Raw genomic sequence first — 13,357 nt, forward strand, 5'->3', positions numbered from 1 at the left:
GTCTGAAAAATGGGGCGAAAAGGAGGAGCAAGAGAATGAAAAGGATGAGATGGAGGAGGAGGAGGAGGAGGATAAGGAGGAGGGGGAGGAGGAAGGCGATCAACATTAAGAAAACAACAAAAGTAGTATGAGAGAGAGAAAAAAAAAAAAGTAAAAAAGTGAAAGCAACGGGAGAGAGAGAGAGAGAGAGAGAGAGAGAGAGAGAGAGAGAGAGAGAGAGAGAGAGAGTCGGGCACAGTAGGGCATGTGAAGAGGACGAAAATAATAAGAGAAAAAAAAGTTATCAAGACACTACTTAAGATTCTCACACCCATTACTCTCCCTCTTCCCTTCCCTCCTCCTGTCCTTTTCTCCCTCCTTCCCTCCTATCCTCCTCCAATGCTCTAAGATAATGTACTAAAAGGATTTCTCTCTCTCTCTCTCTCTCTCTCTCTCTCTCTCTCTCTCTCTCTCTCTCTCTCTCTCTCTCTCTCTCTCTCTCTCTCTCTCTCTCTCTCTTGAGCCGACTTACTTAGCTTTCGTCTTCTTCCGTGTCACTCCTCCGTCAGCTTTCCTCCCTTACCCTACCCCCTCCTCCCTTATCTTCCTTCTCCTACCTCTTTAACATGTCCCACTTTCCTCCCCCATTTTTTTCCTTCCATTTTCCCCGTTTCCTCCCCTCGTGCCCCCCTACCCTCCCCTACTACTTTCTATATCCTGTCTTTTCCCATTATTTTTCTCATCTCTCCTCCCTTCTCCCTTTCCTCTTATCCCCCCTTCTCACCTCTCTTCTACCTTTCTTCTCTTCTCGCCTTCCTTCTTCCTTTCTTCTTTTCACGCCTTCCTTCTCCCTTTCGTTTTCTCTTCTCGTCTTCTTTCTTCTCTTTTTCGCCTTTTTTCTCTTTTTCGCCTTTTTTCTCTTTTCTCTTTCCTTCTCGTTTTCTTCTCTTCTCACCTTCTTTCTCCCTTTCCTTTTCCCATTTTTGTCTCCCCTCTCCCTTTCTTCTCTCCTCGGCTTTCTTCTCCCTTTCTTCTCTTCTATCCTTCCTTCCTTCCTTTCTTTTCCCCCTCCTCACCTCCCTTTCCCTCTGCTGTCCCCCCCTCCTTCTGTGTAACCTTTGCCTTCGTTCTTCCGTCTCAGACTCACAGGGCTTTCCCATCTTTCCTTACGACAGGCACGCACGCACACCAGCAACACTCGCGCGCGCGAGTATTGCTGGTGTGCGCACACACACAGACACACACACACACACACACACACGTTATGAATGCAGTATTCGACGTAGATATTGGCACTTCTCATTTGTTTCACGCAAGTGAACGAATTATTGACTTAAGATTGAATGACTGATTGAAATAAATATAGATAAATGTATTTGAAATACGCTATATTCATGTAGAAACATTGGCATTTTACTTTGCGTCTAATTAAAAGTAACATCATATAGAGAAAATCAATTACCTTCAAGTTCATAAATTAATAAATAGTCTTTCAATTACCATCTCTTCATATAAAAGTTAGCAATTTTACTTCCCGTCTCTTTCGAAACTAACATTTTATAAAAGAAAATTAATTAATTTCCTTTAATGGGCTAAACAACTGTCGAATTATAATTATATATATACTCATTTATGCATGAATCATACGCCCGGCAGCTTCTGTCTCGTAGGTTGAAGCAGTTGTCGAACAGTACACCCAGTAGTATGCTTCGTGTGTTCGTATGTTCGAATGAGTGAGTGTGTCGGCGGCGTGTGTGTGTGCGTGCGTGTGTGTGTAGGGGTGTGTCTGGCTAGGCAGTCACGCTACATCGATGGCTGTGTCTCGCTGCTCGCCGCTCTGTGTAGGTGTTGCTTGGAAGTGGCTGTGTGTGTGTGTGTGTGTGTGTGTGTGTGTGTGTGCTTCTCTGCCTGTTTTTGTTGCTTTGAAGTGAATGATGTGTGCATCTCTATACACATTTATCTATATTGCTAAGGAATGCTTTTGTTTTGTTTGTGCATCTACTCTGTTTGTATATTTAATACTTGGAAATTAGTTTTGGTGGTGGTGGTGGTGTGTGTGTGTGTGTGTGTGTGTGTGTGTGTGTGTGTGTGTGTGTGTGTGTGTGTGTGTAGGTCTTATGCTCAAATACTCACGAAATTATGATTAGTCCGTCCATATATCAGACTGATACTGATTAGTATTAATTTATTGAGCATAAGTATACAATCTTAAAAAGGGTGCGTATTTCAGTCTCACGGTACTAATTGATGAACCTAAATTAGCATAGGTATGAAACCGAAAAAAAAGTGAAAAAAATGGCACATAGGATTTTATGGTGACGTAATTACTCTTGGAAACGAATTCATTGTGAGTGAGCGTAATTTTACGGTCTACGGAATGCTATCCTGTAGACAAGTAGTGTTTCGCTCACTCGTGGCGCTACCATTGTGTTGGTGTGACGGTATTAAGAGTGCAAGTCATTATTTTAGAGGCGAGAAATGAATGAATTATGAAAAGAGCTACGTCTCCATGATTCTACTTCAAGACAACATTCTCCACCCATACGTATCACATGTGCCTTGCATACCTCAGGCCGCCCCAGCAGAACATTGCATTCCTTCATCTCGGTCTCTGTCCACGCGTGGCCTTCTTTCACCGTCCCAGCCTGTCATTGTTGCTCTAATTGCTCATTCATTATCTGTTCGCTGCTTGACGTGCCCTGCCCATGTCCGCTGCCCACTTCTTACGCTTACCAAAATAGTAACGTAGTAAAAATACAGGCAACTACTCAGTGATGGCATAGGAATGAAGGAGAATGAGTGCCAGGCAATGTTTGCTGTTAGGCCCGTATTCTGAAACAACGCCTTGCTCTCACCACAGCTATTTTCAAAGACCACAGAGACGATCAACCGGGTACTCAAGAATGTTTCTCCTGTTAATAATATAGAAATTTTGTCAATTTGTCACCAGAACCGTAAAAGCAACTTTAAAAACCCGTGTAACTTCAATTGGAGACTTTTGAATGTAGTGGAGGTGCGGCTCGGAAGTGTATCAGAATATGGTCCTCGTCAGGGGCAGGGATGGACGGCCGGCCTGCTTTCATGGGCACAGTGGCTCGCCTGCTGAATGCATAAGGAGTCCTATCATAATAAATCACTAACAGTAAGAATCCTAGATAAGTGATGATCAGGTCCATTGACGTCATGGTACCTGTCTCACCTGAGATCCGCGGCCGCCTCAGGTGTGTCTGTCAGTGATGAGTCTGTGGCAGGTGTGGCGGCCATTTGAATATGCAGTCCCCCTTCCCCGAGCTACCTTATCAAACATTCCTACACTTACTACCACTACCCTCTCCTTTCTACTGTCCTCCACATCATCCATCCCTTCACTTATTGCCTCTTTCTTCTCCCCATCCACTCTTCCACACCCTCCATCCCCTCACTTATTAACTCCAGCTCGTTTCTTTCCATTCTCTTCTGCCACTCTTCCCTTTTCACCCTCACTCCCACTCACTCACTCCCTCTGGCCAGCTTTCCCCATCCGGATCTCGTCTAGGTAGCGCAGTAGCCACTATCCAATAATATCAATACTGATCTTGGTGGTACTGGCAAATATCTGTTTAATAATTGATACATTTCGTGAAACAAATATTTTAATTATTTAATGCTGCTGCTATTACTACTACTACTACTACTACTACTACTACTAAACAACAACTACGACTACTACTACTACTACTACTACTACTACTACTACTACTACTAAACAACAACAACTACGACTACTACTACTACTACTACTACTACTGACAGCGCAGCTTATCCCTTCCCTGCAGGTGTTGCCGTGTCTTCACACCTTCTGCGAGCGGTGCCTCATCAGCTACACCCCGCCGGAATCCCTCACGCTCACCTGCCCCGTGTGTCGCCAGCAGTCCATCCTTCCTAAGGCCGGGGTGTGTATTTCCCTACTCGTATTTATCTACTTCTATAATGCAGAAACTGAGCTACAGAGGTCCTTGATCTTATCTATACATATCCAATCTTTCCTTCAGTGCACTCTTTGTCTCTACCACTTCTTCCAGTTCATTCAAAATATATGACTACTTTTTTTACAATAATGATGATCTATGGAATATTATTTAACTCACTGTATCTGTACATAAAAAGGAAAAATACTTTACACGCAAAAGAATTGTTAAAAATGAAGGTGAGAGATACACTTGAGGCGATCAATATTCCAGCGGCGCCATATGGCCCCGTTGTGGTGGTTCATTGAATTCAACCATTAATACACCCTGTCAATAGTCCAGACGTAGAAGTAAAAGCTACAGATGTGGTTATGAAGCGTGCAGGTGTGTGTATGAGTGTTGCAGGATAGGTGTGTGTTTCGCAGGTGCCAGGACTGCAAAGTAACACGTGGGTGAGGGGCGTCATGGAGGCCCTAGAGGGGAGCGTCGCTCCCGCCGCCCCGGCAGCCGCCGCCACCCCCTGCCACCACTGCCACCACCGCCACCCCGCCGCTCGCTGCCACCACTGCCAGGCACTCCTATGCGACACCTGCGCCCGCACTCACTCACAGGTGTGTGTGTGTGTGTGTGTGTGTGTGTGTATGTATGTATGTATGTATGTATGTATGTATGTGTGGAATGCCTAAAAGATGACAATGTTAGAAGAGCTGCGTGTGTGTGTGTGTGTGTGTGTGTGTGTGTGTGTGTCTAGCCATGCAAGAATCAATATTGCCAGTCAGTACTTCTTGCGGTCACTCACCTTGCCATTTTAAGTACTTATCCTGCTTCGCATCCTACTTCTATTATCCCCCTGTTCTCAATAGTTGAATAATTAACTATTGTTACCGTTCCTCCTCGCGTACCAGTCAATGCTGAGAGCAGTGCTGGGTTGCGGAGGAGTCTTCGCCTTGCCTTCCTGCATGCCTTGCGTTAGATGGTGTAGCTTTTCACAAATAGCCTCTTATACAAGCGAACAGATCTGTTGTTTGTCACTTATTTGTTGTTTCTGTGTGGTCTTCCTCTTATTCTCTCAAGTTGTTACCCTCCCTTGTTCTCACTCTTCTCCTTGCTAGTATTGTATTTTAGCATATTTTTGTGTTCCACCTCTTGTTCTCTCGATTTTTTACTATCCTTTGTTCTTGTTCTCCTTACCTTCATATATTCTGTTCTGGGACATAATATTATATTCAATTATATCTGTGTTCCTGCTCTTACTCTTGTTCTCTTATTTATTTTTTTTTTTTTACTTTCCTTTGTTCTCGTTCTCCTTTTTATCGTTGTATATTCGTTCAGGGAAACAATATTGTATTCCAGCATATTTTTGTGAGACTCCTTTTACTCTTGTTCTCTCAAATTTTTACATGCCATCCTTGTTCTCGTTCGCTTCCTTGCCCTCGTATAATGGTAATGGGACTATACTGTATTCTTGCATGTCTTTGTGTTCCTCGTGTCACCCTAGTTTTTTTTTTTTTTACGCTCCTTCGTTCTCGTTCTCCTCCTTGCCCTCGTACATTGATTCAGGGACACAGTATCATTTTTTAACAGATCTTTGTGCCCATGTTACTCTTGTTCTTTTTTTTTTTACTTTCCTCCTTGCTTACTTACTTTTCCTCCTTATCCTCGTATATTCGTTTAGGGACACAATATTGTATTCCAGCATATTTTTGTGTTACTCCCCTTACTCTTGTTCTCTCGGTTTTCATTCTCTTCGTTCATATTTTCCTCCTTGCGTTAGTACATTGGTTCAGGGAGTGTTGTATTCCAGCATACTTTTGTGTTCCTCCCTTTACCCTTTTTCTCTCAGCGTTTCACTCTCTTCGTATTCTACCATTCTTTGTATTCTATCATATCTTTCTTTTTCTCTTCTTACTCTTGTTTTCCCAATTTCTTACTCTTTAGTTTTCGTTCTCCTTGCTCTCTTATGTTGATTCTGGGGCACAGTGTTCGATTCTTCGTATTCTAGAAAAATCTGTTTCGTTGCGTGTCTGCGGCCTTCACTACGTCCTGGCGTGTCACGGAGGGTCTCTAAGCTGACCCGGAGCTAAACAGTGCCATTGACCTCCACCAAACCTTCCTATGGGATGGAGGGGGTGGTGAAACAAAATTAATGTGCTGGAAAGAGAGAAATGGAGTAGTGGAGAGAGAAAACTGGAATGGTGGGGAGGGAAGGAAGAAAATTTTGGTGCTGGAGAGGTAAAACTGGTGTTAAGAAGGGAAAAACGGGCGCAAGGAGAAAAAACTGGGGTGCGGGGAAGGAAAAACTGGGGTGCTGGGGAGAGAAAACTGGGGTGGTGGAGAAAGAAAGAAAACTTGAGACGGTGGGGAAGGAGAAAAACTGGGATACCGAATAGGGGAAAAATCTGAACCTGAAAAGGAAAAGGTATAAATAAAAGTGGAGATTCACAGTTGCATGAAGAGGAAGGAAAAGGTACGGGGGAGCTGGACAACAGACTGCCAGAAAGGGGTGTTGGAATGAGGTGCGTGAGGGTGTGAAGAGAAACTGGGGTGCCGAGGTCGATATGATTCCATTCTCACTAATCTGGGGAGGGCTGGGGATGGTAGGGGGAAGGGGAGTGGGATATGTAAGGGTAGGGGTGAAAATGCATACCAGTAAGGGGTAGGAGGATAGAGGGGATGGAGAGAAAGAAGAAAAAAAGGAAGGAAGGAAGGAAGGAAGGGAGGGAGGGAGGAAGGAAAAGGGGTGATAATTTCTGTCAATGGGGGAAGTTGGAAGAGATAACGTTTGTGTGGGGTTAGAAGGAAAGAGGGGGGAAGGAAGAAGAGAGGTGGTTATGGAGGAGAGGTGGTGGGGAGGGAAGGAAAGTAGGGTAGGGAAGAAAGACGAAGGGAAATTACAGTGAATAGAGGGAGGAACGGAAGAGAATACGAGGAGGAGGAGTGTGAGGAATAAATTGATGAATAAATGAAAGGAAAGAGAGTGTGGAAGAGGAGGAGGAGGAGGAGGGTTGTGTGATTCAAAGAAGGAAGGAAGGAAGGAAATAGGATAATGAGGTTAAAAGCGGGAATGGAAGCAGGAAGGAAAGAATAGAGGAAAAATGTCATGGTTTCCCCGCTGTGTGTGTGTGTGTGTGTGTGTGTGTGTGTGTGCGCTATCAGTTCTTATGGTGTATTGTTTGTCGAATACCACGTGTCATTGCTGTTGTTGTTGTTGTTGTTGTTGTTGTTGCTGTTGAATGTATGTATGTATGTACACATACATATATAGTATTTGTTTCTTTTTCGTCTTTGTTGTGGACGAGAAAAGAAAGTACTTAGTCACGTGTTTTACGCAACCATTAATATGATTTGCGAAAGTTGTGGATTTGTAAGACTTCGTGCGTGTGTGTGTGTGTGTGTGTGTGTGTGTCCCGCGCATGTGCCGGCATGTAAGTCTATGTGGCAGAGTGTGGAAGGCAGCTGACGAGAGAGAGAGAGAGAGAGAGAGAGAGAGAGAGAGAGAGAGAGAGAGAGAGAGCCTGGGGGAGTGAGTGAGGGGAGGTAGCAGCAGCAGCACCAGACACAGGCAGTTGTCACCATCGACCGGGAGAGAGAACATCAAGTCCCCTCATTCTCTATCCTCTCCCCTCGCCTCCCGCACCTGCCTGCCTGCGCTCACCGTCTCCAGCGTGGCGGCAATCACCGTGCACACACCTTTGCCACACCTGCGTGCAAGGAGAAGGGATGAGTGTCGTGGCGTGTGCGTGAAAACAGAGTTCGATCCACTTTAAAAAAGATCTCCGCGACATTTGAGTGCTTCGATTCCTTGATTAAATTTTCACATCTATCTACTCTCCTTCTCTCTCCCTCTCTCTCTCCCTCTCTCTGAAAATCCAGTGACAAAAAAGGACTTGCATCATCAGTGAAAAAGGGAATTAAGGTACAAACGAAGATAAATGAGTTGAGGTAAAGGAAATACACTAACTGAAAGAACTCGTGTCTCTGTCTGTGCCAATGAAGATGAGTCCAGGATGGCGAGCACTCTCCCCGCGTTCCGTGGTATGCTCTCTCTCTCTCTCTCTCTCTCTCTCTCTCTCTCTCTCTCTCTCTCTCTCTCTCTCTCTCTCTCTCTCTCTGAATATGTGTGTGTGTGTGTGGGAGGAGGGAGGGATGCATATTTGCTAATGTTAAACCCACGGCTCTCTCTCTCTCTCTCTCTCTCTCTCTCTCTCTCTCTCGTTCCGTATGTCATGTTACATATTATTTGCTTTCAATAGACTTATTTCCTCGTTTCCTTTCCTGTTTCATTAGTTTGGTTTGTTATTATGTTCGTTTCTTTTGTCGCAAGTGTGTGTGTGTGTGTGTGTGTGTGTGTGTGTGTTCTCTGATCGTGCCTTCGTTTCCCAAGTTCTCTTCACTCCTACATTCCTATTTTCTTTCCTTCTCTTCCCCTTCTTTCCCTTCCTCTCTTTCTCTTTCCATTTATTCTCTTTTTCCTTCCCAGTTCCGTAATATCCTCTTAAATATTCCTTAAGCCCTCGTTCTTTGCTCCTCCTCTTCTTTCTCCTACTCTTACTCCTCCCCCTCGTCCTCCTTCAGGTAAACAGCTTTCCCTCTTTTCCCATTCCCTCATTTCCTTATCTCCCCCTCAACCATCCATCTATCTCAATACTATCTCCTATCTTGTCTTTCTTTTCTTATTCAGTTTCGTAAATAACCTTCCCTCTGTTTTCCTGTTCTTTCTGCATTATCCTCTCATTCACTTCAGTTGTCTTTATTACTTCTCATTTTGTCGTATCTCTTTTCTAATTCAGTTTCTCCCTTCGCCCTACTCTTCGACCTCTCCTCTCCCTCTTCACGTGACCTCTCCTTCCCAGAATGTGCCGCGAACGATTCTTCTCCCCCCCACACTCCTCTTTCTTCCCCCGTCGCGCATCTCGAACCCCTCTCCCTCCTCTTGCTCTTCCTCTCCTCCTCTCCTCTCTCAGAACGTTGCATGAATGGATTTTTCTCGCCTTTCCCCTTTAACTTCTTCCACGTAAGTTTCTCTCCTCCGTCTTCTCACTCCCTGCCTCTCTTTCTTCAGGAGCGCATTAGTAGTTGCGTGCGTTGCTCCTTTCTTTCTTTCTTTCTTTCTTTACCTCCCTTGCCTTTCTCTCTCTAACACGGTATTTTATCAGTTATGCTTTCATTCCCCCTTGTAAATGTAATACAGCCATGTAAAGTATTTAAATGAGTATTTATTTTGTATAGAATAATTAATAACCAAAAAACAATCATTCAGTCTCTCTCTCTCTCTCTCTCTCTCTCTCTCTCTCTCTCTCTCTCTCTCTCTCTCTCTCTCTCTCAAATGTTATATAATATTTTTTCTCCAAGATAATGTAGGTATTCCCAGTTATGTTCTGTTCTTTTCCTCACTCCTTTCGTTTAACAACTTGAGTCTAACTTGACATTGCCACTCACCATAACACCCAGACGTCTGTTTCAAGTCTCACCCATCCAAATATCACATGTTAAGGTGTGTACCTACTCTGAATGAGACCTTCCTCTCCAGTGGTCAGATCCATCATTAACGTGGCTTTCTTCCGCAGGACTCGGGCAGTGAGGGACACAGCGTGGTGAGCCTCGGGGACAGTGAGGTGGAGGAGGCGCCGCCTCAAGCCAATGGACACCACCACCTTCACCATCCTGATGAAGAGGATGATGATGAATCTGTGTCCTCATCTGCCACCACACTCTACTGCCCCTCCCATCAAGGTGAGAGAGAGAGAGAGAGTGTGCTATGCAAACAGGGCAGCCACAGTCTGCCCTTAATACCACCTGACACACTTACACCTGGTAATCATAATAAGCTGCCGCCATGTGCCTCAACCGCTTCCCCTCTGCAGTAATTACAGGCAAGATAAGTGAATAATTAACAGTAAATATATAATCAATAGCCAGCCATCCAGCAGAGCATCATATATCTTGGATACTAATTCAGTGATCAGAATAATATGTGTGTTGTTTCTTTGAATATTTATCAGTACATAGAAGTGCATTTATTTTGTGCTCTATATATAGATGTGTGTGTGTGTGTGTGTGTGTGTGTGTGGGTACATCTGATTCTTTGAGACAATTTCTTAATACCCTGACTGTCCCCATCCCCACAATTTCCCCCTCTTCTTGGTGTTGTGTATCTTACCAGATTGACTTCAAAGAACAACAGTGAGTGAACAGCTAGGTTTACATTAATGAATTTTGTAATCATTGATTATTGTTCTTGTTCTTGGTACTGAAAGACTTGCTTAGAAATATAGAAGGTTGAGAAGTCTATACTAGATATTAGAGACATTTACAGTGAGAAAGGCAGCCCTGTTTATCAGTACCTCCTTTCCTCTCCACACCCTTGTAGGCCAAACTCTGCGCTTCTACTGCCGAGACTGTGAAACAGCGGTGTGCAGCAGCTGTACAGACATTGAACACCGCACCCACAACACGCTGCATCTTGCTGATGCTGTTGATGAGCACCGTGCTGCCATGCACCAATTGATTGACCGTGTCACCATGCAGGTACTCCCCATGCAATACTTTGTGCTTTGATACTGAGCCAAGGAGGCAGTGGCTGGCAATTGAATCTGTGTCAGGACAGTCATGCTGCCTGACTCTTTGGCAGTTAGGGTGTAATGATCACTAGGCTCCACTTGGTCACTACACTAACTTTTGGGAAAAGATTGTAAATAAAGGTACTGAAACTTAATGTGAACTATATACATATTGAAAAAATGAGAATGTTTGCACATATATAGAAATAGTTATGTGCATATATATATATATATATATATATATATATATATATATATATATATATATATATATATATATATATATATATATATATATATATATATACCCACAAACAGAAAAGTGCTGAAAGCCATGTTGGTTAGATTCCCTCCTGTGTAATTTTACATTCATCACATGATAGAGCAAGTCTCATTTCTTCTCAGCTACCGTGTATGAAGGAAGCAATCTGTGATGTGCAAGAGGTGGTGAGCAGCCTGCAGGGGCGGAGGGCAGCAGCAGAGGCGGAGGTGAGGCGCTGCTTTGACTCCCTTCACCAGCTGTTGGACCAGAGGCAGACAGCACTCATCAATGCCCTCAACACCATTGAGTCTGAGAAGCAGCAAACACTAGGTAAGGAATGCCTGCAATCCCTCTGATGACTGAAGTACTTAGACATTCATGTGTGTGTATTACCCATACCCTGGAAGCTAACAGATATCAGTAATTCTTAACCTGTAATTCTAGTCTTATATTCATTGACCATCCAGAAAAGTGTCTGATCTATCTTGGTAAATCTAAACTTTCAACATAATGCAGTAATATTTCCAACAGAATTCAGATCAACTTCATTCCAGCACCAAATGCATCCTGTCTAATTTATTGGCATTGTTGTAGGCAATCAACTGGAGGAACTTGAATCTTGGGTGCATGGGGTGGAGAGTGGATGTGAGTTTGTTGAGAAGGCGCTGTCACACTGCCCAGCCATGGAAGTGGTGCTGGTAAGGAAGCAGCTTGGGGAGCGCCTCATGGACTATGCCAACATGAATGTCCCACCAGCACCCCGTGAAAACAGCCACCTCAAGTGAGTGTCCTGCCAAGGAAACTTAACCTTCAAGTTGTATAATTTTTAATTTATTAAAATGTAGCACTCCCCTGGTTATCTTTGTGAGTGGGCCTCCCAGTACAGTTAAACATACATGTGATGATGTTCCATCCTAGCAGTGCAGTGTCTCAATAAGAGCATCAGATAAAACAAAGCAAAAGACAAAGTAAGTAGCTTTGTGGTACATTGTAAATTGCAGAACTTAATGTTAATAATTTCTATGTATAAGGTTTAAACAGTTTAATACTAGTTAAAATGATCAGAAAGTTCCACTTTGAAAGACCAAAACAAGTGCTTTAAAGAGAATCTTTAGCTCAAGTTTTATTAAGACTGATATATACCACAGAACAGCCCTTTATGTAAGTTTTCTTTTTTACAGATTTATCATCAGCATTATAAAAGTAAAAACTGAAATAACCTTGATGATTGACTTTACAGGTTTGTAGTCGGCAACATTGATCCACTGAAGACAGCCTTCCTGCACATTGGCAGCATTCAGAGCAATAGTGCCGTGCCTCACCAGACCTGTGCCACCGGAGAGGCACTCAGACTGGTGATTACCTTTGTTTCTGTACTTGTGAATACAGGAAACAATTTGTCTTGCATTGCAGGAAATACTGGCATTTATTTGGTTACATATTATTTTGATGTATACAACAGTGAAATAAGTTTGTGCTAATATGAAGATGTTAGAAAGTGTGCAGTTAGCAAATGGAACTCCCCATTATACCAGGTGACAGTAGGCAGAGGCAGCATTGTGACAGTGGTGACTCGTGACCACAAGGGGGAGAAGACTGCATCAGGAGGAGCAGAAGTGACCACTACCCTCACCCGCACCAGCCTCTCAGTGCCCCGCCACGGCTCCTCTTCCCCGCGGGCACCTTCTGCCTCCCCACGCTCCACCAGCAAGAGCCCCAGTGGATCCCGGGAGGAGTTGGTACAGCCTCAAGTGCTGGATCTGAACAATGGGACATATGAGGTGGCCTTCACAGTGCCCACAGAGGGAATCTACAGCCTGGAGGTGCAGCTGTATGGGCAGCCCATCTCTGGCAGTCCCTTCAGCATCACAGCCACAGCTCCAGTGGAAGAGGACAGTGGTAGTAGCCAGAGGTCTCTTCCTCCTCATACACTTGCTCGGCAAACTTCCCATTCCACACAGGTGTGACTCTTTGTTTTATGTTATTATATTTCCCTTTGCTAGACTTACTTACCATTCTCATCTTGCCACTTTCTTCTGCACTGCATCTGTATGTCTGTATAAATGTATTTGAGATAATGGGATTCAATATGGTCAGTCCATATAGTGACTTTCATTGAAATTTTATGTAAATGGCAAAGTACGGGTGTAAGCATTGAAAATGGATCTTTTGAGATCTAACTACAATGTGAGTAGAGTGGATGATGAGAGTAATAAAAGTGTATATGGGAAATATGTCACTTCTATGAAAGGAGAAGATCTCTGTAGAAGTAGCACAATTTGTCAACAGCCTATCCCTCCCCAGGTCACCTCTCGTGCCTCCCGGGCCTCCCGTCGACCCATGTCCCACCGCTCATCCTGCTCCCGCCGCACTAACCCCATTGAGGATGACATGCTGCTCAGGGTCGGCCGACGAGGACGCAATCGAGGAGAATTTGTCAATCCCCAGGTGAGGCTTTCATGGGTATGGAAGGAAGGAGGGAAGGAAGGAAACATTTAGGGGAGTGAGATTAAGAAATCAGCTGGTAAGTAAGAGACAAACCTACAATCAAATTTTGTCACAACTAAGTTATCATAAGACATGTTTGTTAATGCATCTTTGTACATTCA

At 44.0% G+C, this 13,357-nt stretch overlaps 1 protein-coding gene across 5 annotated transcripts in view; it reads left to right on the plus strand.

The window, feature by feature from the left end:
• The window catches only part of LOC135105037 (tripartite motif-containing protein 3-like), an 87,094-nt gene that overhangs the window by 69,022 nt on the left and 4,715 nt on the right, over positions 1–13,357 (plus strand). For 4 of the 5 annotated variants that reach the window (XM_064012938.1, XM_064012939.1, XM_064012937.1 and 1 more), the window contains 9 exons: positions 3,795–3,911; positions 4,352–4,537; positions 9,494–9,659; positions 10,297–10,454; positions 10,892–11,078; positions 11,343–11,529; positions 11,989–12,103; positions 12,284–12,709; positions 13,053–13,196. In XM_064012938.1, coding sequence (XP_063869008.1) covers positions 3,795–3,911; positions 4,352–4,537; positions 9,494–9,659; positions 10,297–10,454; positions 10,892–11,078; positions 11,343–11,529; positions 11,989–12,103; positions 12,284–12,709; positions 13,053–13,196 — 1,686 coding nt within the window. Of the gene's footprint in view, positions 1–3,794; positions 3,912–4,351; positions 4,538–7,454; positions 7,962–9,493; positions 9,660–10,296; positions 10,455–10,891; positions 11,079–11,342; positions 11,530–11,988; positions 12,104–12,283; positions 12,710–13,052; positions 13,197–13,357 lie in introns of those variants that run through there. The other variant, XM_064012940.1, reaches the window with a different exon arrangement.

Source organism: Scylla paramamosain, chromosome 11, assembly GCF_035594125.1.
Source record: "Scylla paramamosain isolate STU-SP2022 chromosome 11, ASM3559412v1, whole genome shotgun sequence".
Classification (NCBI taxonomy): domain Eukaryota; kingdom Metazoa; phylum Arthropoda; class Malacostraca; order Decapoda; family Portunidae; genus Scylla; species Scylla paramamosain.